The sequence below is a fragment of the Gracilinanus agilis genome, chromosome 3 (genome assembly GCF_016433145.1).
Source record: "Gracilinanus agilis isolate LMUSP501 chromosome 3, AgileGrace, whole genome shotgun sequence".
NCBI classification, from domain to species: domain Eukaryota; kingdom Metazoa; phylum Chordata; class Mammalia; order Didelphimorphia; family Didelphidae; genus Gracilinanus; species Gracilinanus agilis.
This window is the reverse complement of record NC_058132.1, coordinates 337,660,532-337,685,885: the sequence shown is the minus strand read 5'-3', so window position 1 is coordinate 337,685,885 and position 25,354 is coordinate 337,660,532. Positions and strand designations below refer to the sequence as shown.

General features: G+C 36.8%; 1 protein-coding gene across 1 annotated transcript in view; it reads right to left on the bottom strand.

The window, feature by feature from the left end:
* Positions 1 to 3,487: 3,487 nt before the first annotated feature.
* The window catches only part of SNX4 (sorting nexin 4), a 107,037-nt gene continuing 85,170 nt past the window's right edge, over positions 3,488 to 25,354 (bottom strand). The window contains exons 11-14 of the mRNA XM_044670029.1: positions 10,401 to 10,500; positions 8,331 to 8,476; positions 7,157 to 7,271; positions 3,488 to 4,431 (exon numbers count right to left, since the gene is read on the bottom strand). Coding sequence (XP_044525964.1) covers positions 4,384 to 4,431; positions 7,157 to 7,271; positions 8,331 to 8,476; positions 10,401 to 10,500 — 409 coding nt within the window. The 3' untranslated portion in view covers positions 3,488 to 4,383. The remainder of the gene's footprint in view (positions 4,432 to 7,156; positions 7,272 to 8,330; positions 8,477 to 10,400; positions 10,501 to 25,354) is intronic.

Sequence of the window (25,354 nt, the reverse complement as noted above, 5' to 3'; positions counted from 1 at the left end):
CACTAAAGCATAACATTTTTCACTTTCTTTTTTTTGTTATGGTTCAAGTTTTTTTTTTTTAACAAAATGACCAAATGGAAATGTTTTACATGATTACACATGTAGAACTTTGATGGCATGACATCTCATGGAGGGAGAGTGAGAACTTGAAACTCAAAATTTTAAAAATGAATGTTAAAATTTGTTTTTACCTGTCATTGGGAAAATGTTGTTTAAAAAAATAAAATAAAAAGATTTGGTATGAGAAAAAAATAGTTTCTACTCCTAAAATAAAAAAAAGAAACAAGAAACTGAACCAGAGAGACATTAGGGACTTTCTCACAATCCAAAAAGTATTAAGTGTTAAGTTGGAATTTAAACCCAGGTCTTACTACTTCCTCTCATAGAACTTTGTTCTGTAAACTTTCTAATGCACTTATAATAACTAGGTATTCTTCTTATATTTCTTGGCAGCCTGTGTCCTTTCTCTTCCCTAACATATAAAATTTAAAAAGCTAATGAATGTAGTATTGAATTATTGTCCCCATAAAAATAATTTAAATTAAGTTAACTTGGTTCTGTGACTGTTTCATAGCCTGTGGATTAGGTGTTTCAGTCATCCTTTGATAGAAAAATGTTCTCTTAAAAATCATGATTAACAATTGCAAAAGTATATTTACTACTACTACATTTTTCCAGGAATGTCTGTTTCTAATTGCAAAATATTTTTCCTGCAATGATGTAAATATATACAGAGTATATAAAAAGCCTTACTTATGGGATATCCGATATATAAATATATATGTAAAATTATAGTTTATTAATAATAAACTCCTTCTCAATGTCATTCTAATATGAGTCTGAAAAGTTTAAAATGTCATGTTATGGAAATTTCAAATTTAATAAAATTATAAGCTTGATAAAACAAAATCCTAGCTTTTCTGTTACTTAAGTTTTAGTCAGTAAAAAAAAAATTATTAAGAACCTCCTAATGGTAGAGTCAAGAGAACATTATGTACAGCTACAGAATTAATATTTGAAGAATAACTTGGGGGCAACTAAGTGGCTCAGTGGATTGAGAGTCAGGCTTAGAGACAGGAGGTCCTAGGTTCAAATCTGACCTCAGACACTTCCTAGCTGGGTGACCCTGGGCAAGTCACTTGACCCCCATGGCCTAGCCCTTACTCCTCTTCTGCCTTGGAGCCAATACACAGTATTGACTCCAAGATGGAAGGTAAGGATTTTTAAAAAAGAAAGAAAAGAAAAGAACTTATAAATGGTCACCTCCAGAGAATGAACTGAGAAGTGGAAACACAAAAGACATAAACTATATATACACATGTTTGCCAGATGATGCCTTCTATGGTGTCTGTTGAGGAGGGAAAGGCTGAGACATCTGGAAATAGATTCTTTAAAGAAAAATGAAGCTTCTAAGAAAACGCTAGGTGGACATCTTCTAGCTGTGTGAACTAGCAAATTACTTAAATTTATGGAGGGAATAAGGGTGGGCCAACTTTAAGGTAAAAGAAGACTGGAAAGGTATGCAAGTGGGACAGTGGTTATGAAGGGCCTTGAATACTAGAGGAGTTTATATTTCATCTCGAGGTGATAGGAAGGCTCTGGAGTTGATTGAGTAGGGGGTACACGGGTGACCTGGTTGAACTGCACTTTAGAAAAATCACTTTGACAATTAAATGGAAACTATTACAATAATCCAGGCACGAGGAGATGAAGGTCTGCCCCAGGGTAGTGGCAATAGCAGAGGAGAAAAGGGAGCTTATTTAAGAGATGCTGCAAAGGGGAAAATCAATAGGTCTTAGCAATAAATTAGATAAGGAGGTAAGGGATAGTGAGGACATGTTGCCAGGCCAGAGGGCTAGGAGGATGACTTTTTTCAGCTTGTCTTTTAATACCAAAGTAAATTTTCCTATAAATGCATGTATTTTGAAATGATTCTTTAGTTCCTGTTTTGGTGTGTGCTATCATTAGTGACTCACAGGAACTCAAATTTCTAGTTACAGAAAGAATTTTAAATAACCATTACTTCAATTAACACTGTAGATTGTCATAACCATATTCCTTAAGGGGAAGCCAAGATGATGCTGACACTGAAATGCAGTGTTGCTGTCTTTGTGTTTATTTTTAAAATGAGTTAAGACTTTTAAAATCATTTGGTTTACACTGGTTTTTATTTTTAATTTTGAGAATTAGACCAAATAATTAAAAAACTAAGATCTAAAATCAATACTTTTTTAAACCCTTAACTTCCGTCTTGGAATCAATACTGTGTATTGGCTCCAAGCCAGAAGAGCGGTGGTAAGGGTAGGTAATGGGGGTCAAGTGACTTGCCCAGGGGCACTCAGCTGGGAAGTGTCTGAGATTAGATTTGAACCTAGGACCTCCTGTCTCTAGGCCTGGCTCTCAATCCACTGAGCTACCCAGCTGCCCCCTAAAATCAATACTTTTTTAAAGAAAAATGGAACTTGAAGATTAAAGGGATTTTGCCTAGTCCACCGATATATGTTTTATACTTTTTTTGTAATTGTGCCAAAATGATTTCTATGACAAAATGCCTCTAAAGAAATTCTAAGGCTAGGAAAAATTTAGGTTTTAAATCATATAATTTTTGAAAAGTAAACCAGTTCCCTAAAGTACAAAGGGAAACTGCTCCCCAGTATCTTTTGGTAACAAAGTCAAATAGTGTACAAAAAATCGTTCAAGATCATTCAATATAATCAAGACATTCTATAAGATAGGTATGTACTTATTTAGAGAAAATATGAAAAATATTAGAGTTTTATTTTGCTTATTTGGAATGATGCTAACAGGACCAAGTTTGTTCTTTTTTTCAAACTAAATAAAACCAGATGGGAATGGGAAAGGTACATTCTACATTTGAACAGAGCCAAACACAAAGTTTGACTTTGTGTCCATTTTTTTTTAATGTTAAAGGGAAAGGCTGTCTTTCATCAGCTAAAAATGTTCATTTATGTATCCTTTTAACAGATGAGCTTTCCTGTTACCAGTTTTACCTTTCATAAAACCCAAGAGAAAAATAAAACAAAAAACATTAAATCATATTTCATTATAACTCCTTATTTTTCAAACATTTTGTTCCAAAAAATTATATACAATGAAATATTGAAACAAATAAAAAAATCACCAGTAGCTGTTGGGAATGAGATGCGAGGTAGAAGAGGAGGATGAAATCTAATGAACATATTCCAAGATATAGGAAATGAGGTATTAATCGTTATGAATCATTCTGATAAATTAATGCATCTCATATGAAAATTAGCATAATGCTTCTTTCTTTTATTAAGTCTGGCAATTTCCACAATATTTTGCAATATTTTCAACATGTAAAAAAGTCAAATGCTAAATAGTAGTGGATTGTTGTTATTTTACATAATTAGAAACAGCAAGTTCACATTTAAGATTCTGCAAAGCTAGCAAAAAATAAAGATGCCTGGCTTTTGAACATACTGTGTCATGAAAACCAAACAAAAAAAATCAATATAATTTATTCATTTTTCTTTACAAAATTACAGCCAAGCAGTAGAAAAGAAGTATGTTAATAATGAAGATACCATATATACTGTTGACATATAGATCTTATACACTGAAATGCTACATCTCGTACCCTGAAACACCTTATGTCAAGAGCTAAACCATGTTAATTTAAGCTCATCAGTCAGGTTTGAAAAAAATGATTTGAGAAGTTCCTTCTTATATTTAACATATTCAATTAAAAGGCTTCCTACTAATTCATAACAATGGACTCCACTACTCATTTAAAGAGTTGTCTTCTTTGTTGGCAGTATAAAATTATTTGTCCAATATCAAAATTCTGGTGAAGCACAAAGTTGAAGGCATTTTCTAGTGTATGCATTCATTACTCACAGGGGCGCTGAGGAGGTACAGGTGGAATAGCTTAGATTTCACACTAAGTTTCTGCTGAGCTTTTGTCAAAGCAAAGAGCTCAACTATAAGGCAAGTAAAAATCAACCCCATAACTCACTGGTGAGTTTCCACTTGGCTATCTTTACTGAGTAAACCTCAAGAATATATTCTTTATACATTTACAGAGAGAATAAGGGCTGAAAGGACACAGAAACATGACCTAACAAAGGGACTGTTACTAGTTCAGAATCCTTCAAACAATACCAAATGACTTGGGGGAAATCATCATAAGTTCTTAATTTCAATGTTAATCTTCATTAAAACATCTCCTTTTTGTGCTATACTAACAACTACAATCAGCATAAAGAATATTGTATTTATACTCAAATGATTAAATTGTAAATTTTTGTGTATGCCAGGTAGTTAACTTAAGTCTCCATTATATACTTGTGCTTCTGTTCTGGGGCACTTGATTGAAGAAGAATTCATTTCTTTAGAGGTTTACATCTTGCTGAAGCATTCCTTAGCATTGGTCCACACTTGAATTCCCTAGAAGAAAATGGGCACATTAATTGATGATTCACAGAGGGTTCTGAAAACTTAAAGTGACTGATTTCTTTATACATTAGATTTCTTAAAAACCCTTGCTTTTTGTCTTGGAATTGATGCTTAGCTTAGACCAGTAATGGGCAAACTATTCCCCGTGGGCCAGATCCAGGCTGTAGTTTGCCCATTACTGCCTTAAGCAATTCCCTAATCACTACATCTGGATGTGGGGGTGTAGTGATTAGGGAATTGCTTAAGGTAGTGATGGGAAAACTACAGCCTGGATCTGGCCTGCGGAGGAATAGTTTGCCCATCACTGGCTTAGATGCTTAGCTTAGATTTGATGCTTAGAAGAGCGGTATGGGCAAGGCAATTGGATTTAAGTGACTTGCCCAGGGTCATGCAGCCAGAAAATGTCTGAGGCCAGATTTGAACTTAGGACAACATCCTGTCTCCAGGTCTGGCTCACTAACCACTGAGCAACCTAGCTGCCCTACATTAGATTTTACATTGAGATTCATGAGATGTTAATCAAAACACAATCCAAATAAACTAGTTAACGTATAAAGTTTTGGAAAGTAACAACACTTATAACACGTCTATTCCACTATATAACATTCTCTGTTCACAGGCCAGGAATGAGCGAATTGGTCTCTAAGAACTGCCACTACAACTATGTTTTTTTAAAAACTCATGATAAAAGTAGTATTAAAAAATTGTTAAAGACATGTAGGACTGGGAAATGAGGTTAAGTCAGAATTTAGTGAGCATGAGAGATAATAGATGTACAGTCCAAATGCTGCATAATATCCAAAAAATAATAAAAGAACATCTTAAGGGAATTGAATGAATCCTTTATGGAGGATGTATAGAAAGATAGAAAAATTGTACAGGATGAAAAGGCATGAAAGATAAGAAAGAATTTCCTATTTGAAAGAAATTCTTGAGGAAAAGAAGAAAGTGCTCTGGCACTTTATACTGGGTTTAGTAATAACATCTTACATTATATACTACAATAAGCTCAAAATGAATACTTGAATAGAACAAATTAAAGATTATACCATAAAAAACCTAAAAGGTACCTTTCATGATTTTGACTAGGGAATGAATTTCTAATCAAACAAGAATATAAGTGGTAACAGAGATAAAACATAATCTAAATATACCAAATTTAAAAGGTTTTACTGAACAAAATTAATGCAACTAGGCTAAGTAGGGGAACAGCCTAAAGGGGAAAAATCTTTACATTAAATATCTCTGGAAAAGGTCCAATGGTCAAGAATATAGACAATTAACAAAAATATAGAAGACTGAAAGCTATTGCCCAATAGAAAAGTTGTCAAAGAGATTTAAATAGTTCTTATAAGAAGAATCACAAACTATTAATGATCATATGAAAGAATGCTTCAACTCAGTAATAAAGGCAATAGAAAGCAAAACAACTCTGAGTTTACACTCAGTAAACTAGCAGAAATGACAAAAGGTGCGATTAATCAATATTGGATAAGCTAGAAAAGATGGGTACAGTAATGCGACATTGGCTGAGTTGTGAATATTTCTGGGAAGCAAATTAAAATTATACAAAGAGAGTGACTAAAATCTTTAAACCCTTTGACAGAGCAAGAGAGTCCAGTTGAGGCATATACCCCAAAGAGATCAGACTAAAGAAAGGCTTTACATACACTAAAATATTTGCAGGAATATTGTTTTGTAGTAGCAAAGAACTAGAAACAAAGTAGATGCCCGTTGCCTGGGCAATGATTAAACAAACTGTGGTATAAAGATGCAATGGCTATGTTACTATGCCATTAGAAACAATAACAAATATAGAAAAATGAGTAGGCATATGAACTGTTATAAAGTAACCAGAAATATGAAAATTATATACATAATGTATATTATATATTATATATTAACACTGTAAGTGGAAATAACACCACCAACAAAACATCTGAGATTGAGTGTTGGGACATGACTAAACTTGGTCCCAAAGGTCGTGATCTTTTTTTTTTATTGTTCTTATAGAGAGAGTTCAGTGTTTATTTGCCAGATCCCACCTCACTTAATACTGATTGGAAAATGCTAAAGGACAGGTTTAGAAACTATAACACAACATGTAAATAAATGTAATTAAGAAATAATAATTATTTAAAATAATAATTCAGGGGCAAAGGGGTGGCTCAGTAGATTGAGAGCCAGGCCTAAAGACAGGAAGGTTCTGGGTCCAAATCTGGCCTCAGACACTTCCTAGCCGAGTGACCCTGGCCAAATCACTTAATCCCTATTGCCTAGCCCTCACCACTCTTCTGCCTTGGAACCAATTTACAATACTAATTCCAAGACAAAAGGTAAGGGTTTTAAAAGAAGAAACAATAATTCTATATGTTCAAGATTTTGATTATTCTGTTGGCAAAAGAAAATTCTTAAATATATACAATACATATAGTTAGAGGTTAATAGTATTATTTGTGGGTGGAATAAGTTTTTAGACAGATCCTCTGTATACATTTACAAACTCAAAATATTACAAAATACTATAATCTGTCTATAAATTTTGATAACGTAATGAGAAACAATTTTAAAAAGACATAATAACTTTAGCATTAAGGCTGTTAAAAAGAAAAGAAACTGATTCTTGTGGCATCACAATAAAATTTAGAAGTAGGACATTTTCCTCAAATCTATAGTCACAAATCTACAGCTTCACTAAGGGCTATTGTAGACCTACCTTTTTGCACATACTAATCTGCATGACTGCATAGCTTATAAGAGCCTCCTTTAAATCATGGTTCTTTTGCTCCTTGAAGCGTTCAATATCTGCCCAAGCAGCTTTCACAAATTCTCTGTAATGAACAGAATGCAGTGTCATTATTTTGCTTACTTCAATGAATGGGACTGGCTAGGTGAGGTACCCTATTCTGGATGAATGTTTTTCATAATTGTATGAATGTGTGTTGGTGTGTAGGTTTTTAAATCACTGGGTAAGAGATTTCAGTTTTAAAAAGACACACCTTTTTCTTTAATAATATATGTTTTGCCATAGTTCAATTCAACAAATATTTACTGTGACTAACTGTGTGCAAAGAAAGTCTGTCTTAGGTGGTCTTGATGTGCAAAGCAATTTCAAACTGTACCTCTAAAGGAAGCAAGAGGAAGCTGATACTACTTGAACTGGTTCTCCCAAACTTGGTAGATATATCTGCATAAACTGCTTCCCTATATCATATGAAAACATATAGCTTTTCTGGGAAAATGAACATGGCCCCAACAAAAGAAAGAAAGCAAATATGGCTCATCTTTGATTTCTTAAAGCACCAAGCAGTGGTACATAAAGCAAATGTTTAAATATTTAATGAGTTGAGTTTACCACGTGTTTTGTTTGAGTAGAAGATTATCAAAAATTTTGTTTGAATTTCTGTTTTATTACTTTTTATTCTAACAATAAAACCATCTTTAAATTAACTGATTTCTTAGGAACTAGTTTTTGAGGAAATGAACAGCATTGACATTTTTTATGAAAAATGCAAGCAGAAATACTGCAGTCTGGCTCTATTAGTTCATTACTTGATGGAAGTGCAAATAAGACAAATCAGTCAGATAGCAATTAAATGTCACAAAATGATAACTTTATACACATTTCATGTTCAAGTTTAATTAACATTTATCTGTGAAGACACTGAAATATAAAGCACGAAAGTTGGGCAAATTTTCAGGTACATAAATTACATTAAACTTTTTAGGGGATTATCATCTATTATGTCTTCTAATTCCCACTGCTACAAGAATTCCCCCTGACATATATCAGAGGAAAGGTCCTTTTGGAAAGTGAATTGCCTGGCTTGTGAGTAATAGTTTAGACATTTTACAAATGAAGTTTTTGCCAAGTTTCTCTGAACTTTTACCTGCCTTCCAGATTTTTAGACTTCAGCTGTTCTTCTCCTTCACTTATTTGTTCCTCTAGCACCTTTATTCTGGCTTCTCTTTGCTCTGGGGTTTCTTGACCAAACAACTTGCTAGTCATTCCTTTTAGGGAGAATGTCCTCACGGTCTAAGAGCAATAGGTAAGAAAATAAGGAAAATAAATTAGGTAAGAAAATAAATAAGCTATTTCCTTTTCCATCCTACCATTCCCCAGAGTAGCAAAAATCTTGTGCCAAGGTATCCTCTCAAAAATGTATCTTTTTTATTTAATTATAGTCACCAAATAAGATTTTTACAACATAAAAGCAGATATAATTCAGAAGGTAGCCATGAAGAGAAAGGTAAAGAACTAAAAAAATGTAAGAACTTGTTACAATTTGCTTACCTGAGGCTAAAAATTATTAAACTTTGTCAATAGGGAGTAGTACATAAGGAAAGTATCTTAAATTCATACTTTCTTACCCTCCTTTTCCCCCTTCTTTGGAGATTAGCAAGGGAATTACTATTCCTTTTACAAGGTGGAGGGATGAATAAGCCTACTCAAAAATGGCCCAGAATTTTTCCCAAATTAAGAAAAAAAAATCAAACCAAACTACTTATTCCACATACTACTACAAACTGCTATCTTAACTACAGTTAGCTATATCACACTCACAAGAAAATGAAAGGATACATATACTTAGAGCTCACTGTATCCCATCACCACTCCAGGTAAAAACTGAGTGCCTGGCCCAATCACATGGGTTGTTACCTCCTTTAATGGTAGCATGACCTGGTGGGAAGAACTACAGACTGGTAGGTAGAAGAAATGGGATCTATGCCTAGCTCCACTAGAGAATCAAAACCTTGGGTGAAATCTCATATGGCAGAAAGAGCCCTTGGAAGTGATTTTGCTACTTATAGAGCCATCAACCAAATTTTTCCTGAGTCTTAGAGGAGGCTGACAAAGTCCTGTCTCACTCTGACATTCTGAATGAATGGATACTATATATGTGCGACAGGCCACAACATAATGGGCTACATAGAAGGCTACTTGCTCTGCTCAGCTGACAGGGCTAGTGTGAAAATCAAATTAAAGAGCTCTGAAAACTTTAAACTCTTTTAGAAACATAAAGTATTAGTATAGAACTCCATTATTCTGGAACATTGCAAAGATATCAAAGATTCTTTTCACAGCCTTAATCTCATAAATCAGTCTAATACTAATTCAATGCAATAAATACCTACTATTTATAAAATACTGTAGTCCTAGAGTAAGATAAATAAGATATGGTCCCTGCCCTCATGGAGATTAAAATAAATACTCAACACAAGTCCTCACAGGAAAAAGAATTTTTAAAAACTCAATATACTCTTCTTTTAGATTCATGAATGGAATCCTTTCAGGGTGAACTAAAAAATTAGTTGCTATAAAACAGGTCCAAGTAATTATCTAAAACTATAAACTGCAAAACAACTGCCAATCTGCTTCAAAGAGTTTCGTCATGAGGCAACTCCCTACACAATTAAAAAAAAGACCTTATCTACCATTTTAGAATTGATACAAAGTATTGGTTCCAAAGGAGAAGAGCTGTAAAGGCTAGGCACCTGGAGTTAAGGGACTTGCCTAGGCTCCCTCAGCTAGGCTGTATCTGTGGTTAAATCTGAACTCAGGACCTCCTGTCTTGGAGCCTGGATCTCTATCCCCTGAGCCACCTAGCTGCCCCCATTCTCTACACTATTAAAATCATTTGGATCAGTGCCTTACTGATCCCCTGACTTCACCCCTCCCCCCAATAAACAAATCTAGTTATCAGTTACTACAGTAACAAAAAAAGTAACATTTATAGAGTTCTCTTAAATACCATATGAGACAATCATTGCCTCTTTTTTCATGAAAAGATCACTATATATAAATTATATACAAGTAAAGACACCTTTCTGAATTAGAACCTCATAATTAGATAACCATGCATCTGTAAAATGATAACTATGGAATGTTTTGTTTTATTTTTTTAACAAAGCTTAGTGGCTAAAATTTGTAAAGTATATGTTTAGTGAAATACACTCACCCCAGTTGCAAGTTCTTCACACTGTTGCTTTTTGGATGCCAGATCCTGAGCAGCCATCTCCAAATCATACTGCATTAATTCATGTTTCCTACAAACTGCTCTGAGAAGTAAAAAGAAGACTTATCATTTAGATTTCTGATTATTTTTTATAAAGAGAAAGGGGGAAATGGGACACTTATATAGCACCAATGATGTGCCAAGAACTAAGTACTTTACAGATATTATTTCATTTGATCTTTACAACAACCCTTTAAGGTAAATGCTATTATTAACTACACTTTCAGTTGAGGACACTGAGGAAAACAGGCTTAAGCGACTTGCTTGGAGAGAAAGGAAGGAAGGATGGAAGGAAGGAAGGAAGGAAGGAAGGAAGGAAGGAAGGAAGGAAGGAAGGAAGGAAGGAAGGATCACATATGTCTGAAGTCAGACTTGAACTTGAATCTTCCTGATTTCAGGTCCAGGCCTCTATCTACTGTGCCACCAGCTACCTATATTTAAAATGAAAAAAAATTTAACAGCCCAATATTAACAAATATAACTAATTTCATAATTTAACTAATAGCAGATACATTAAAAAATTAGGATATATCTTTGAACATATATAGGTATAAATATATGTAAGGTGTAAACATACCTTAATAATTTTAAAATAATATCTAATTTTGTATAAGAAGGGACATATATGGGAAGAGACCTGTATTTCCACTGTTATAAGGGAACTTCCCAATAAGAATCTCCTTTTATCAATATAAATTGGCATCTTCTCTGCAACGTCTAGTCTTAGATAGCTGCCTAGAGAGGTTAAGTCACTAGCTTGCCATGGTCACAGTCAGTACGTGTCAGAGGGCAGGACTTAAACCCAGGCCAGCTTCCAGCACAACTCTCAATCCACCATATCAAGAAACTGATTTAAATCACAAAAGATAATTCATGCTTAGTGAACCAAGATTTTTAGTCTAGGTTCATCTATCTATATCTTCCAATTTCATTAAAGAGATGTGATGCCCGCAAATAAATAAATAAATAAATCACAAAATATTCAAATCTGGTCTTAGATACTTCCTAGCTATGTGACCCCAGGCAAGTTACTGAACCTTGTTTGCCTAATTCTCACCATTCTGTCAAAGACTTGTTACTAAGATAAAAATAAGAGCTAAGAAGGGGGAAAAAACAATAGAAATAGCTATAGAAACTCATGTCTAAAACCTTTTAAAAATATGAGTTTTATTTTTTAAAATTCTACTGGAGTTTTGATGAATATTTCATATAAGCTTGGAGATATTGCTTAAATACAAAAACGTTTGTTTAAAACAATTCACAATTATATATACCTTACATTTTCTTTTTTTTCTCCCAATCTTTTTTGACTTTTTAAATATTTCTGATTCTTTCACAGAGTCATTGAGAATTGTCCTTCTGTTTGGTCGATTCTAATTTTCAGGGAATTTGTTGTTTGGGCAAGGTTCTGTGTTTCTTGCTATATTCCCTTTCCAATCCTTCAATAGTTTTAATTTCTTTTCCCATTTTTCCTCTAGTGCTTTCATTTCATTTATAAAACCATTTTAACCTCTTTTTAAAAATTCTTGCTTCCTCTTTTCCAGGAATTCTGGTTGAACTTGTGTTCCAACTATGTTTTTCTTTGACCTTTTTACTTGTATTTTGGAGTCATTTTCTTTTTCTCGGTTTATGTCTTGAGTGTCCTGTCACCATAACAACTTTTTATGGCGAGATTCTTTTTATGATTGCTCACTTTTCCAGCCTACTTTCTGCCCTTGAACTTGATGTTAAGGTCAAGTTCTGCATACTTTGGAAGGAAATTCTAGGTTAGTTTTGCTTAGAGTTGCTGTTAGTTTTTAGTAGTTAGTGTTGCTGTTTTCTTGGCACACTGAGCATTGTTATTCTAAAATCTCTAGGGCAGCTCTGGTTGGGGAATTTCAAGTTTTCAAAGCTCCAAAGTAGTCTAATGCAGGATAAAGTGTGGTGAAGAGAGGAGGCATAACTGATTTGCAGAATTCTTCTGTCAGTTAAGGAGTTTAGAATCTTGGGAAAGACTTGACAGTTGGTCCTGAGAACTCATGGAGAGAACCAGGGTCCATCTGAGCTCCTTCTTTAGATTGAAACCTGGCCTATATTTTGCAGCTTTTCTTTTGAGATTTGTTAACTTAGCTAATTCCTTTGAATCTCCCTATTATACCTTATTCCCACCTTCATTTTCCCTGCCTGAATTCCTGTAAGGGTATGAAAGGAGGGTAGTTTGGAGTGTTAGTTTAAACTTGATATTTTAAATAGTCAAATAGGGCTTACCCTTGCAACAAATTATCTATTGGATCTTTGTATCCAACTTTCCTAACCCCATTGGTTACAAAACCACCTGAGAGCTGAGTTAAGGCAGGTCCTTTCTCAGTCTCACGTTCCTGCCTCCCTTCCCCCACCTGAAGTTTCTCAAAGTGGCTGTTAGGGCTACTTTGTATCCTCTACCCTGCCAATCCATCCTAGGAGACAATAAACCTTGTTTGTATTTAATCAAGACCTTTTGGCTACTTCTTTAGTTGATTAATAAGAGAGGGAGAAGAGAGAGAGGAATAACATACTCTCTGGAGTTTGAGGGAAGCTGAGGGTATCCATTTTGAAGGAAGTGTAACTTCAATACTTCCTTCTAGTCCCTTCCTGTCAAACTGACTAAAGCCTCAAGTCAGTTTCAAGCTGTCCTTGGCTAGCTCTAACCTGGCTCTGTAAAGTGTCCTTTTACTTAAAGGGCTCAGTCTATTTCCCTTCAGTGTTTTGTCTCTAACCTGAGTATCCAGTCTGTGTTTCCCTGCTGCTGTTGCCTGCCTTAAATTAACTCCCTTGCAACCCTTGGTACCTCAGTGTTATATTCCTAAACTCAGACATTCCCTTATTTTCCTACCACCTCAACTACCAACCTTCATCATTGTACCTTCCTCATCCACCATATTGCCTTAATTTCCCTACTACCTAGCCTATTCCCTTGATTACCTCCAGCCTTGGATCCCTTGCCTTGTCTTATTCCCTATTCCAACCAGCTACTACCTATAGCCTAAGCCCTTATTACCATAGCTTCAGTCCCTTATTACATCCCTGCAAGATTCCCTTATAACATACTAAAAATCCCCTTATAACAAAAGTCTGATTGCAGCCCTTTCGCCTGAGCACTACAAGTTCCATACCTGGGTTTGGATCTGAACAACAGTCAACTGCTGCAGGGTTCAGCCCCTATTAGCCAGCTGGGAAGCTCTGGGGGCTTGGAGGCAGAACTGTAGGCTCCATTTTGGTCTAAGATTCCTGATCTGGTTATTTCTTTTTTTTTTTTTTTTTTTACATTTTTAAACCCTTAACTTCTGTGCATTGACTCCTAGGTGTAAGAGTGGTAAGGGTGGGCAATGGGGGTCAATTGACTTGCCCAGGGTCACACAGCTGGGAAGTGTCTGAGGCCGGATTTGAACCTAGGACCTCCCATCTCTAGGCCTGACTCTCAATCCACTGAGCTACCCAGCTGCCCTTGGTTGTTTCTTTGCAAGCATAGGACCGGCCTATAGGCTGAAATTGAGATCTCTCTATGCTCCTGGAGCCTAAGCTGTTTTTTGCTTCTGAACTTCTTTCTTCCTTGGTGAGTCTCAAGAGACTGCTCCTTACTGGAACACCACTCCTGGATGCAGGTCCCATCCTCAATCAGCCTTAGATTTATGACCTAGAACTGGTTAGTGGGTGATAAAGTTGTGATTTGGCACCTGTTCCTGTTAAGGTGCCTCTAGGATGTGTTTAGGATTTTGTTTTACCCAGGTATGTTGCCTCTCCCTTGCAATGGAGTGCTCTGTGTGGCTATGCTTGGCCAGGTCCTGCCCCCAGTGTCCACAGACCTGTCTCCCTGTGCTTGATGATCTAAGCTGGAAAAATGATTAAGTGTGCCTTTTTTTCTTGGATATTCCTATCAGTCTGGGATTCATGTGTTTGGAGGAGTTTGTGGCGGTTGGGGGGTGGGGTGGTAGATCACTATAATTCTTCCTGCTATTCTCCATCTTGACTCTGCCCACAATAACCCTTTAATTGGGCTCCATGCCTCAAGTTTCTGTCCTCTCCAATTCATCTACCACACAACTGCCAAAATTATCTTCTGAAAGTACAGCTCTAGACATATCATTACTCAACAAGCCTCAACGTTTCTCTATTTCCTCTAAGAATTCCTTTAACATAAAAAGCCTTGTACAATCTGGCTCCAGTCTATATTTTTAGATTTATTTTACATTACTCCCCCCTTCACACATTTTACAGTTCAGCTAAATAAGCCGCCCCGAGGAGGGTATGACATTCTTTCCTTTGCCTCCATGCCTCATGAGACTGATTCCCATGTGCAGAATATTATTCCCTGAGGCATAGCCTCTTTGAGGAATCCATGGCTTCCTTCAAAGCTTAGTTCAAGTGTTACCTCTCTAATACAAGGCTTTTCATGATTCCCTCAATTATTAGCACTTTCTCCTTAGTTACTTCTATTTACACAGGAAGTAGTGTGGCAAAATGGATAAAATGCTAAACTATGAGTTAAGAAGACATTGCTTAAATTCCACCTGCAACACACTTATTAACTATGTGATTATGGGCAAGTCCACAACAGTTTACTCATCTATTGTATAGATAACTCAAGGATGGTATGAAGATCAAATAAAATAATGTATATAAAATATGGTGCAAAGCTTCATGCTCTTTACATATGTCAGCTATCATGACTACCTTTCACTGTCACTACAAGCATCTTTTCTTTTTGTTCCTCTTTTTTTTTAAACCTTTACCTTCCATCTTAGAATCAATACTGTGTATTGGTTCCAAGGCAGAAGAGTGGTAAGGGCTGGGCAATGGGGATCAAGTGACTTGCCCAGGGTCACACAGCTGGGAAGTGTCTGAAGCCAAATTTGAACCTAGGACCTCCCATCTTTAGGCCTGGCTCTCAATCCACTGAGCTACACAGCAGCTCCCTTGTTGCTCTTTTTCAAGGCTCATTCATCCACACTTGTGCCTTTGTGTCTTCCCTATTCCCTAAAATTATTTCTGTTTTCAATAATGGAGCCTTCTCCTCTCCCTTCAAACATATACAGGTCTATTTATCTTGCTAAAAGTTTCACTTGACCTTGTTGCTTCAATTACACATCTATTTCTTTCCCTTATTTCTCTCTCAAACTTCTTGAATGAGTGACTTGTAACTGTTTTCACTTCCTCATTCCACTTATTTTTCCTCATTTTTTTTAAAGATGGTGACTTTTATTAAATAAGTTGCTTTTTAATAAAGCATTGCAGATATCACACTGGTTAATTTAATAATTTATCAAATTGCAGTACCTGTTGCAGGACTGTAAAGGAAAATAAATGCCCAAACCCTATTAAGTTATCTTATTACAATCTAGGAGAACAAAGGAAGTTCTGTTTCTCAAACATTTAAAATCAAGTAAATAAAACAGGTAAAGAAACCTCCCTCCCCCACTTTAAGAGCTCCACCAGTAGAAATATTCTAGTAAATATGAACTAGACTCCTTATACACTTGGAATACCACAATTTGGGCCTTGCCAAACCCAATGTTGGAGACATTACTTCTTCAAGGGGCTTCAAGGTTGGGTAGATTTTGGTCATTTAGTCTTTTGGTCAAACTAGTAGCCATTTCAGGCACTGTAGTCTAAAATAACTGTATCCTCAAATAACTAGTCTTCTTTACAATGTATTTTTAAAATCCCCAGGCTATATATTAAGACAAAGCAATTTTAATACCAAATGCAGCCCACATGCCCAGGTGACCTAGTTACCGCTCATCTGCCTTGGAACCCATATGTAGTATCAACTAAGACAGAAGGTAAGGTTTAGTTTTCAGGGGTTTTTTTTTTGTTGCTTTTGTTGACAAGATATGAAGTAGTTCAAGGAGGTATGATTAAGGGCTGTATTACTGAATGCTGTTGGCAAGTACTGCAGAATTTTTTTTGTCTTATTGAAACTACAGTTTCCAAATTAGTGACTGCTGCGCTACAACCAGATAGCAACAATGACAACATTAATAGGATTTCTTTTATTGTGATTTAATAGCAACCAAATTTTCTTATTTTAATCCTTTGGCAGCAAGAACCAAGCTTCCCATTGCATGGCAGCTAAATGGCACGGTGTTAAAAAAAAGATTTTGTGTTGGCTACTTTTTTGATAGTAGCTTTTGGCAGAACTGAAAGGAAAGGAATGTGCTATATGTTGAAGGGGCAACAGGGAGAAGATGAAATGTCAAACAAAGTTAAAAGTTGTACAAATATCCTTCTAAGTCAACCAACACAGTCTGCAAGATCATCTTAATCCCCTCCAAGAACCACACCTTTTTTCTTTTTGGTTTCACTTTCTTGATTGTTTTTCACTGCAGAGCACTGTCAAATGAAGTGATAATCTTCAAGCCGGTCAATTGCCAGTAAAATACACATCTCTAAACTAATGCTTCCAAGAAAATGGCATAATTATAGAAATGGTTCATATTGTGCAACTTGGTCTTTTAGTAATTCTCCAAACCCTGTGAAGTCTTCTCAAAGATGGAGTCATAGCTTCTATACCACAAATTGGGTTTATTAACACCAAAGATTTCTTTTGCTAATTCAGGGTCTACTTCTTCCTGTAATTTCTTTAGACATAGTTTATCTGCTAGTTGTTTTTGTGGTATAAATTCTTTAGATTCTTCAGGCTTTTCAAACCTTTTCTCAATTTCCTCTCCACTTTCCTTCTGTTGCTATTCTTTCTATTTGATTTTCTCTGCTTCTTTTTTCTTTCCTGAAGCTTTTGTTTCTGATACCTTGCTCCCTCTTCCTTTTCCTTCTCATCATACCACTTTTCCTTGATGTCCAACATCCTCAACCTTGTGTTTTCAGTGCTTTTTGCTGGCCACTCCCCTTGCCTCCACCTTCTGCACCAACTTCTCTTTTAAGAATGTGTCCTCATGAACAAATCCCACACTGCTGCCATCTTGGATCAGAGGCAAAAGGAATGCTACTTATTTTCCTAAAAGCACTCCTGTGTACCCCATCAAATTTAGCTTTCACTCTCTACTGAGACCACATACTCAAAGGTCATGAATGATGATCGCCTGCTTAGCCAAACCTGATGATCCCTTTTTCAGTCCATGTTGTCTTTAAACTGTAGTATTTGACAATGATGACCATAGTCTTTCCTTCTAGAAACTCTCTTTCCCTTGGCTTCCACAGATCATATGCTATCTTGATTTTCTTCCCACTTTTATACTTTTTTTATTTTTTTACTAAGCCCTCACATGTAAATGTTCCATCATTAGCTCTTTGATTTTCTCTATCTTCTGCCTTCCTCAAATATTTCACTCACATTTCCAACGTTGTAACTTCTCAAATGGGATCTTATCAACTTCTTTTAAGCTCTAGTTCTACATTTCCAAATGCTTGTTAGATATTCCCACTTGGATATTTTTCTTGTCCAAACTTAGACTTAATATGTCAGATTCATTTTCTGCCCAATACTAGTTCCTTCAACTGACTTCCCTGTTCTAATAATAAGGCAATTATTTATTAAGCACCTACTATGTACCAAGTATTAGGCTGAGTGCTATCTCCTCCACTGGTTTATAAGCAACTCAAGAGCAACAACTGTCTTTTACTTCTTTTTGTCTTCTTAGCACTTAACACAGTGCTTGGCACATGGTAGGTGTTTATTAAATATTTAATATTTGATTGATTGCTGTAGATACAAAGATAAAAATGACACAAAAATGGCACCAAAACTCTCTTAAACACAAATCTCAAAAACTTGAGAATCCTCTAAATTATTCATAAAAGATATGCAAATTAAAATATCACTCATACTGATAAAGATAACAAAAGATAAAAATAATAAATGCAAGAGAGGGTTTGGAAGGATAGGCATATAAACACACTATTGGTGGAGCTGCAAATATGTCCATCTATCCTAGAAAAAAAATTGGTATTATATTAGAAATGTCACTAAACTGTAGAAACTTAGCAATACCACTACAAGGCATAAGGAAGCAAAAGGCGGAGAAAAGGTATCATTTATACAAATACTTATAGAGATACTTTTTATAGTGATAAATGGGAACAAAATGAGTGCTCAATGACAGCGATAATCAGGATAATCAAGAGGGGACCACTGGAGTTAATTGAGTAATAAGGTGATATGATAAGACCTATATTTTAGGAAAATCATTTTAGTGGATGAATCAGAAGATGGAATGGAACAGGGAGAGGCTTGAGGCAAGCAAAAACACCTGTGGGCTATCATAATAGTGCAGGTATGAGGTGATTAGGATTTATACTAGAATGGTGCCAGTGTCAAAGACAAGAGGGCATATTTAAGAGATGTTGCAAAGGTGAAATCCAAAAGATTGGGGTGGGGGGAGGGGGTGAGAGATAGCAAGGATTACAGGATGATTCCTCAGTTTCAAGCCTGAGGAACTAGGAAGATGGTGATAGTAGAAAGGAAGATAGCTGAGAACTTGCAGCAGAACAGGTAGATTTGAGAAACAGCAGAATAGGGATGATAATTAAATCCACAGGACCTGCTGAGTTCACCAAGGGAAATATAGAAGAAGAAAATAGGGGTCAGGAAAAACCCTTGAGGGACATATATGTTTAGAAGGTATGATCTGGAAAAGAGACAAAGAAGTAGTCAGATAGGTAGGAGAACCAGGGGAAAGTGGCATCCCTAAAACCTAGAGAAGAGAGTATCAGGGAGGAAAGAGTGATCAATAATGTCAAAGGCTATATAGAAGTCGAAGAAAATGAGGATTGAGAAAAGACTACCGTATTTGGTAGCTAAGAGACAATCAGTGACTTCAGAGAGAGCAGTTTCAGGAATGGTGAGATTGGAAGTTGGGATTATAAATGGTTAACAAGAATGAGAGGAGAGAAAGTGGAGGTACCTATTATAGAGGGCCTTTCGTGGAAGTCAGCAACAAAGGACAGAAAAGAAACAGGATGATAGTAGGAATAGAAGAATCAAGTGAGAGTCTTTTCTTTTTCTTTCTTTTTTTTAAACCCTTACCTTCCGTCTTGTAATCAATACTATGTACTGGTTCCAAGGCAGAAGAGCAGTAAGGGCTAGGTAATGGGGTTAAGTGACTTGCCCAGGGTCATATATCTAGGAAGTGACTGAGGCCAGGTTTGAACCCACGAACCCCCATTTCTGGGCCAGACTCTCAGATCACTGAGCCACCCAGCTGCCCCCAAATGAGGGTCTTTTCAAGTTGGAGGAGACAAAGGTATATTTGTAGCAGTAGACAGAGAGGGAAAATAAGTGAAAGAGTTAGGGTAACAGAAGGTAACAGTTGAGGGTAACAATCTATTAGAAGAGATGGAATGGAATAGGATTGCTTAAACAGGTAAAGGGGTTAACCTTGGTAAGGAGTTAGGCCACACTATCATATGAGACCGGGGTGCAGGAGACAGTGGTAGAAGTCATCTGAGTGATGAGAGATGAGGAAGATGGGAGAAGGAACTCATGGCAAATGGCCTCAATTTCTTATGCAAAATATGAGGCAAGGTTCTCAGCTAAGAATGGGAGGAAAAGAGAACCATGAGAGGTCTGAGGAAGGATGAAATAATTTTGAAGAGTCACCACTGAAAAAGGGATAATGGGTGGATAAGGGAGGTATAGGATTGCCCGGTTGAAGTTGTACAACAAATCTGTGAAGGACCCAGTCAGAATAGCTGTGTAACTGAGGAGCAACAGTATAAGAGTGAAGGCAGTAGGGGGAAGCTGGGTGGCTAAGTGGACTGAGAGCCAGGCCTATAGATGGGAAGTCCTGGGTATAAAGCTAGCCTCTGACACTTCCTAGCTGTGTGACCCTGGGCAAGTCACTTAACTCCCATTGCCTAGCCCTTACCGCTTTTCTGCCTTAGAACCAATACACAGTATTGATTCTAAGCTGGAAGGTAAGGGTTTAAAAAAAAGTGAAGGCAGTGGATGATAGACATGATCTAGGGTTGAGGCTTAACTGGGTATAACTGGCTATATGATAAGGGGGCTGAAGATTCAAGAGAGGAGAACAGTGTAGAGTTGAATTGCTTCAGCAAGGGGTCAAGATGGGGAGAAGAGTGGCTAATATAGGGAAGTCTACCTACAAGAGAAATGTGGGGGTCAAGGGATTGGAGGTCAAAGCATAGATAATACAATACTCTTGAGGACAAAGGTTATGTATGAAGAAGCACAGAGAGAGAGATGAAAAGCCAATAAACTATGATTGGATAAGGGAATTCCAGAATTCTTGAACAAAGAGGTAGTACATTTGCAGATGATGGTGAGATCAAGGGTATGGCTGAGATGAGGTAGAAGAGTATCTCATAGGAAGTGAGTAGATTGAGGAATTGAGTGGTTAGAGTATTTGTAGCAAAATCAATACATATAATGAACAAACTAACAAACTGTGATAATATGGATTTTATAGAATACTCTAATTGACCACAAGCACTGACAAATAGAAATAAATTCAGGTAAATTTGAAAGGATTCATACAAAATGATATCGAGTTAAGAAACTATTCCCATTAAGACTACAAAAATGGGAAACAACAGTGAAATATAGCAGACTGAAGCAATATACAGACTACCTGTGACTTCACTAAAGTGTGGATAAAATGAACTCATGGGCATATATAGGAAAAGATAATTAAAGGATGAGTTGTATGTATAGTTCTTTGTTCTCTGGACACTAATGAACCATCAGCAGTTTGTGAGCAGATGGCTAACATGATGAAAACAATGCTTTAAGAAAATTTATCTGGCAGCAGTGTGTAAGATATATTGAAGAAGACTGAAGTCACTGAATTCACTTGGGCTATTTTAGCAGGCTGAGTTTGTAGTAACAGGGATCTGACCTAGGGCAGTAGTAGGGAATGAAGAGGAACTTGTGAAACCATTGGAAAGGAAAGACTGACATGTCTTGGTGACTAACTGAATATGGCAGTCAAGAAGAAGAAAGCATCATAAACAATTCTCTAATATTTAACATTTTACTAGAAACACTAGCAGTAGCAATAAGAGAAGAAAAAGAAATTGAAGGTATTAAAATAGGCAATGAGGAGACTAAGCTATCACTCTTTGCAGATGATACGATGGTCTACTTAAAAAATCCTAGAGAATCAACTAAAAAGCTAGTAGAAATAATCAACAACTTTAGCAAAGTTACAGGATACAAAATAAAAGCATATAAATCATCAGCATTTCTATATATTTCCAACACATCACAGCAGCAAGAGGTAGAAAGAGAAACACCATTTAAAATCACCCTAGACAATATAAAATACTTAGGAATCTATCTACCAAAACAAACACAGGAATTATACGAACATAACTACAAAACACTTTCCAAACAATTAAAACTAGATCTAATCAATTGGAAAAATATTGAGTGCTCATGGGTAGGACAAGCTAACATAATAAAAACGACCATTCTAAACCAAATTAATTTACTTATTTGATGCCATACCTATCAAACTACCAAAAAACTTTTTTACTGAATTAGAAAAAACTATAACAAAGTTTATTTGGAAGAACAAAAGATCAAGAATATCAAGGGAAATAATGAAAAAGACGTGAAGGAAGGTGGCTTAGCAGTACCAGATATTAAACTATACTATAAAGCAGCAGTCATCAAAACAATATGGCACTGGCTAAGAGATAGAAGTGAGGATCAGTGGAATAGACTTGGGGTAAGTGACATCAGCAAAAAAGTGTATGATAGAGACTTCCAGTTAAGATGGCGGCAGAGTAAGGAGCAGCTGCTCGATCTCTCCTGACCGAAGCATACAGGACTCCTCAAGGGGAAATAAAAACGAGTCCAGAAGAACGAAGGAACCCCACAGCAGGGCACAACATTGAAGGTACGCAGAATTGGGGCATTTCCACGCTATAAAGGGGTGAAACAGCTCTCACTAAAACGCAAGAGGAAGAAGCCCCTTCCCCACCCCCCACACCGCACACCTCGCACAACGCCAACACACAAGTGTGAAAACAGGACTGGGGCAACCAGATAATCACTGGCAGCCCCAGGGCTTGTACCTGTGTGCTGCAAGAGGAGGGACCCCAAGTGGCTGGGGGGTTGCGCACAGACTTTCCCCCCAGCCTCCACCTGGGTGAAGGCACCCTGTCGCCTCTAAAACACGGCCTTTTCCCAAGTGCTGAAGGCATTGCCTCAGGTGCAAATAAAGATCTCCAGCCCACAGACTTTCACTACCTTCTGCGGGGGTGAAGACAGTGCCCTAAGAGCATCTGCACAGGCAAAGGCAGTGCCCTAGGCTTGAATAACGTTCTCCAGCCCAGGCTTGGACCAGAGTGCGGCAGTGGAAGCAGCCCCAAAGACTGCTGAAGGAACCTCGGGCAGAGGGGCAGACCGGGAACTACCAGGAGGCCTGACCCCGAGGACAAGGAGACCGTAGCCCCGGGAGCTTGCAAGGCCCAGGCAGACCCTGAGTGCAAAGACAAAGCTGAAAAGGGGCGGGGTTAACAATGGCCAGCAATAAGGAAGTCCAGAAGAAAAAGACTATCAAGAGAAACTCTGGAACACTGGACAACTTCTACACAGAGAAAATCCAGACAACAGAGGAGTGAAAACAAAAATCCAAACCTCCCCAAAAAAATGAAAGCTGGTCACAAGCTATGGAAGAGTTTAAAAATGAAATGCTGAGGAAGATGGAAGAAACCTGGCAAGAAAATAACAGTTTAAAAGGCAGAATTTCGCAATTGGAAAGTGAGACAAGTCAACTGAAGACCAAAAATGACCAGATTGAAAAGGAAAACCAAAAAAGTATAGCCGAAAACCAAAACATTAAAGCCGAAAACCAGTCCTTAAAGGCTAGAATCGAACATTTAGAAACCAATGATCTCTCAAGACAACAAGAACAAATAAAACAAAGTCAAAAGACTGATAAAATAGAAGGAAACATGAAATATCTCAATGAGAGAGTGACAGACCAAGAAAACCGGTCTAGAAGAGATAACTTGAGAATTATTGGTCTTCCAGAAAAGGCAGAAATTAATAGAAACTTGGACTCCATACTTAAAGAAATAATTCAGCAAAATTGCCTTGAAGTTCTACAACAAGAGGGCAATATAGACATTGAAAGGATCCATAGATCACCCTCTACACTGGACCTAGAAAAGACAACACCCAGAAATATAATAGCAAAATTGAAGAACTTTCAAGTTAAAGAAAAAATCTTACAAGAAGCCAGAAAGAGACAATTCAAATATCAAGGAGCACCAATAAGGATCACACAGGATCTGGCAGCCTCCACACTAAAAGACCGCAAGGCTTGGAATACAATATTCAGAAAGGCAAGAGAGCTGGGCCTTCAGCCACGAATCAACTACCCATCGAAACTAACCATATGCTTTCAGGGGAAAGTATGGGCATTCAACAAAATTGAAGAATTCCAAGTTTTTGCACAAAAGAGACCGGGACTAAATGGAAAATTTGACACTCAACCACAAATATCAAGAAAAAGATGAAAAGGTAAATAAGAAACAGAGGGAAAAGAAAGAAAACTCATAGTCTTTTAAGCTTGACTCTTTAAGGGCATAAATAAGATCTAATTATCTGTATTACTAGGTGGAGAAATGCTATGTATAATTCTCTGTAGTGAACTCTATACACTATTATAATATTTACTATTATAGCAACCAGAAGAATAATTCCTAGGGATGGGACAGGATACTAAATGGTCTAAGAAGACATGGGGGATGGGAAAGAGTGGGGGAAGAGTAGGGGACACCAAGAAAAATCCGAGTAAATAAGAAAAATAAGATATTCTATTACACACAAAGAGGGCATGGGAAGGGGAGGGGATAAATAATACCATAAGAAGGAGAGGAAGAGAGCATAATCAAACCTTACTCTCAGTGTAATCAACCCGGAGAAGGAAGAGTAGCTTTATTATCCATCCGGATAAAAAACTCTATCTAACCCTATTGAGAAAGTCAGAAGGGATAAACCAAAGGGAGCAGGGGAATGGGGAGGCCAAAAAAGGGAGGGGAGAAGAAGGGGGAGGGAATTCATTTGGTCTTTAAAAAACAAAAAAAGGGGAACAACAAGGGAGGGGGCAGAAAGGGAAGTCAATCAAGGGAGGGGATAAGGGATACCGGCTCAAAGCAAACCACTGGTGTAAAAGAAAATAGTGTAATAAGAAGGAGTGGGTCTAGGGGAGGATACAAAAATGTCAGTGAATACACAACTAACAATTGTAACTTTGAATGTGAACGGGATGAACTCGCTCATAAAACGGAAGCAAATAGCAGAGTGGATCAGAAACCAAAATCCTACCATAGGTTGTCTACAAGAAACACATTATGAGGTGGGTAGACATACACAAGTTCAAGGTTAAGGGTATGAGCAAAATCTTTTGGGCATCAAATGAGAAAAAGAAGACAGGAGTGGCTATCATGATCTCTGACAAAGCCAAAGTAAAAATAGATATGATTAAAAAAGACAGGGAAGGTCATTACATCCTGATTAAAGGCAGTATAAACAATGAGGAAATAACACTGCTCAATATATATGCACCAAGTGGTACAGCATCCAAATTCATAAAGGAGAAACTGGCAGAGCTCAAGAAGGAAATAGATAGTAAAACCATAATAGTGGGAGATCTAAATATTCCTCTTTCAGATCTAGATAAATCAAACAAAAAAATAAATAAGAAAGAGGTAAGAGAGATGAATGAAGTCCTAGAAAAATTAGATTTAATTGATATGTGGAGAAAAATAAATAGGGACAAAAAGGAATACACCTTCTTTTCAGCTGCACATGGTACATTTATAAAGATTGACCATGTAAAAGGGCATAGAATCATGGCAAACAAATGCAAAAGAGCAGATATAATAAATGTAACCTTCTCAGATCATTATGCGATAAAAATAATAATCAGAAAGGGCACCTGGACAGGCAA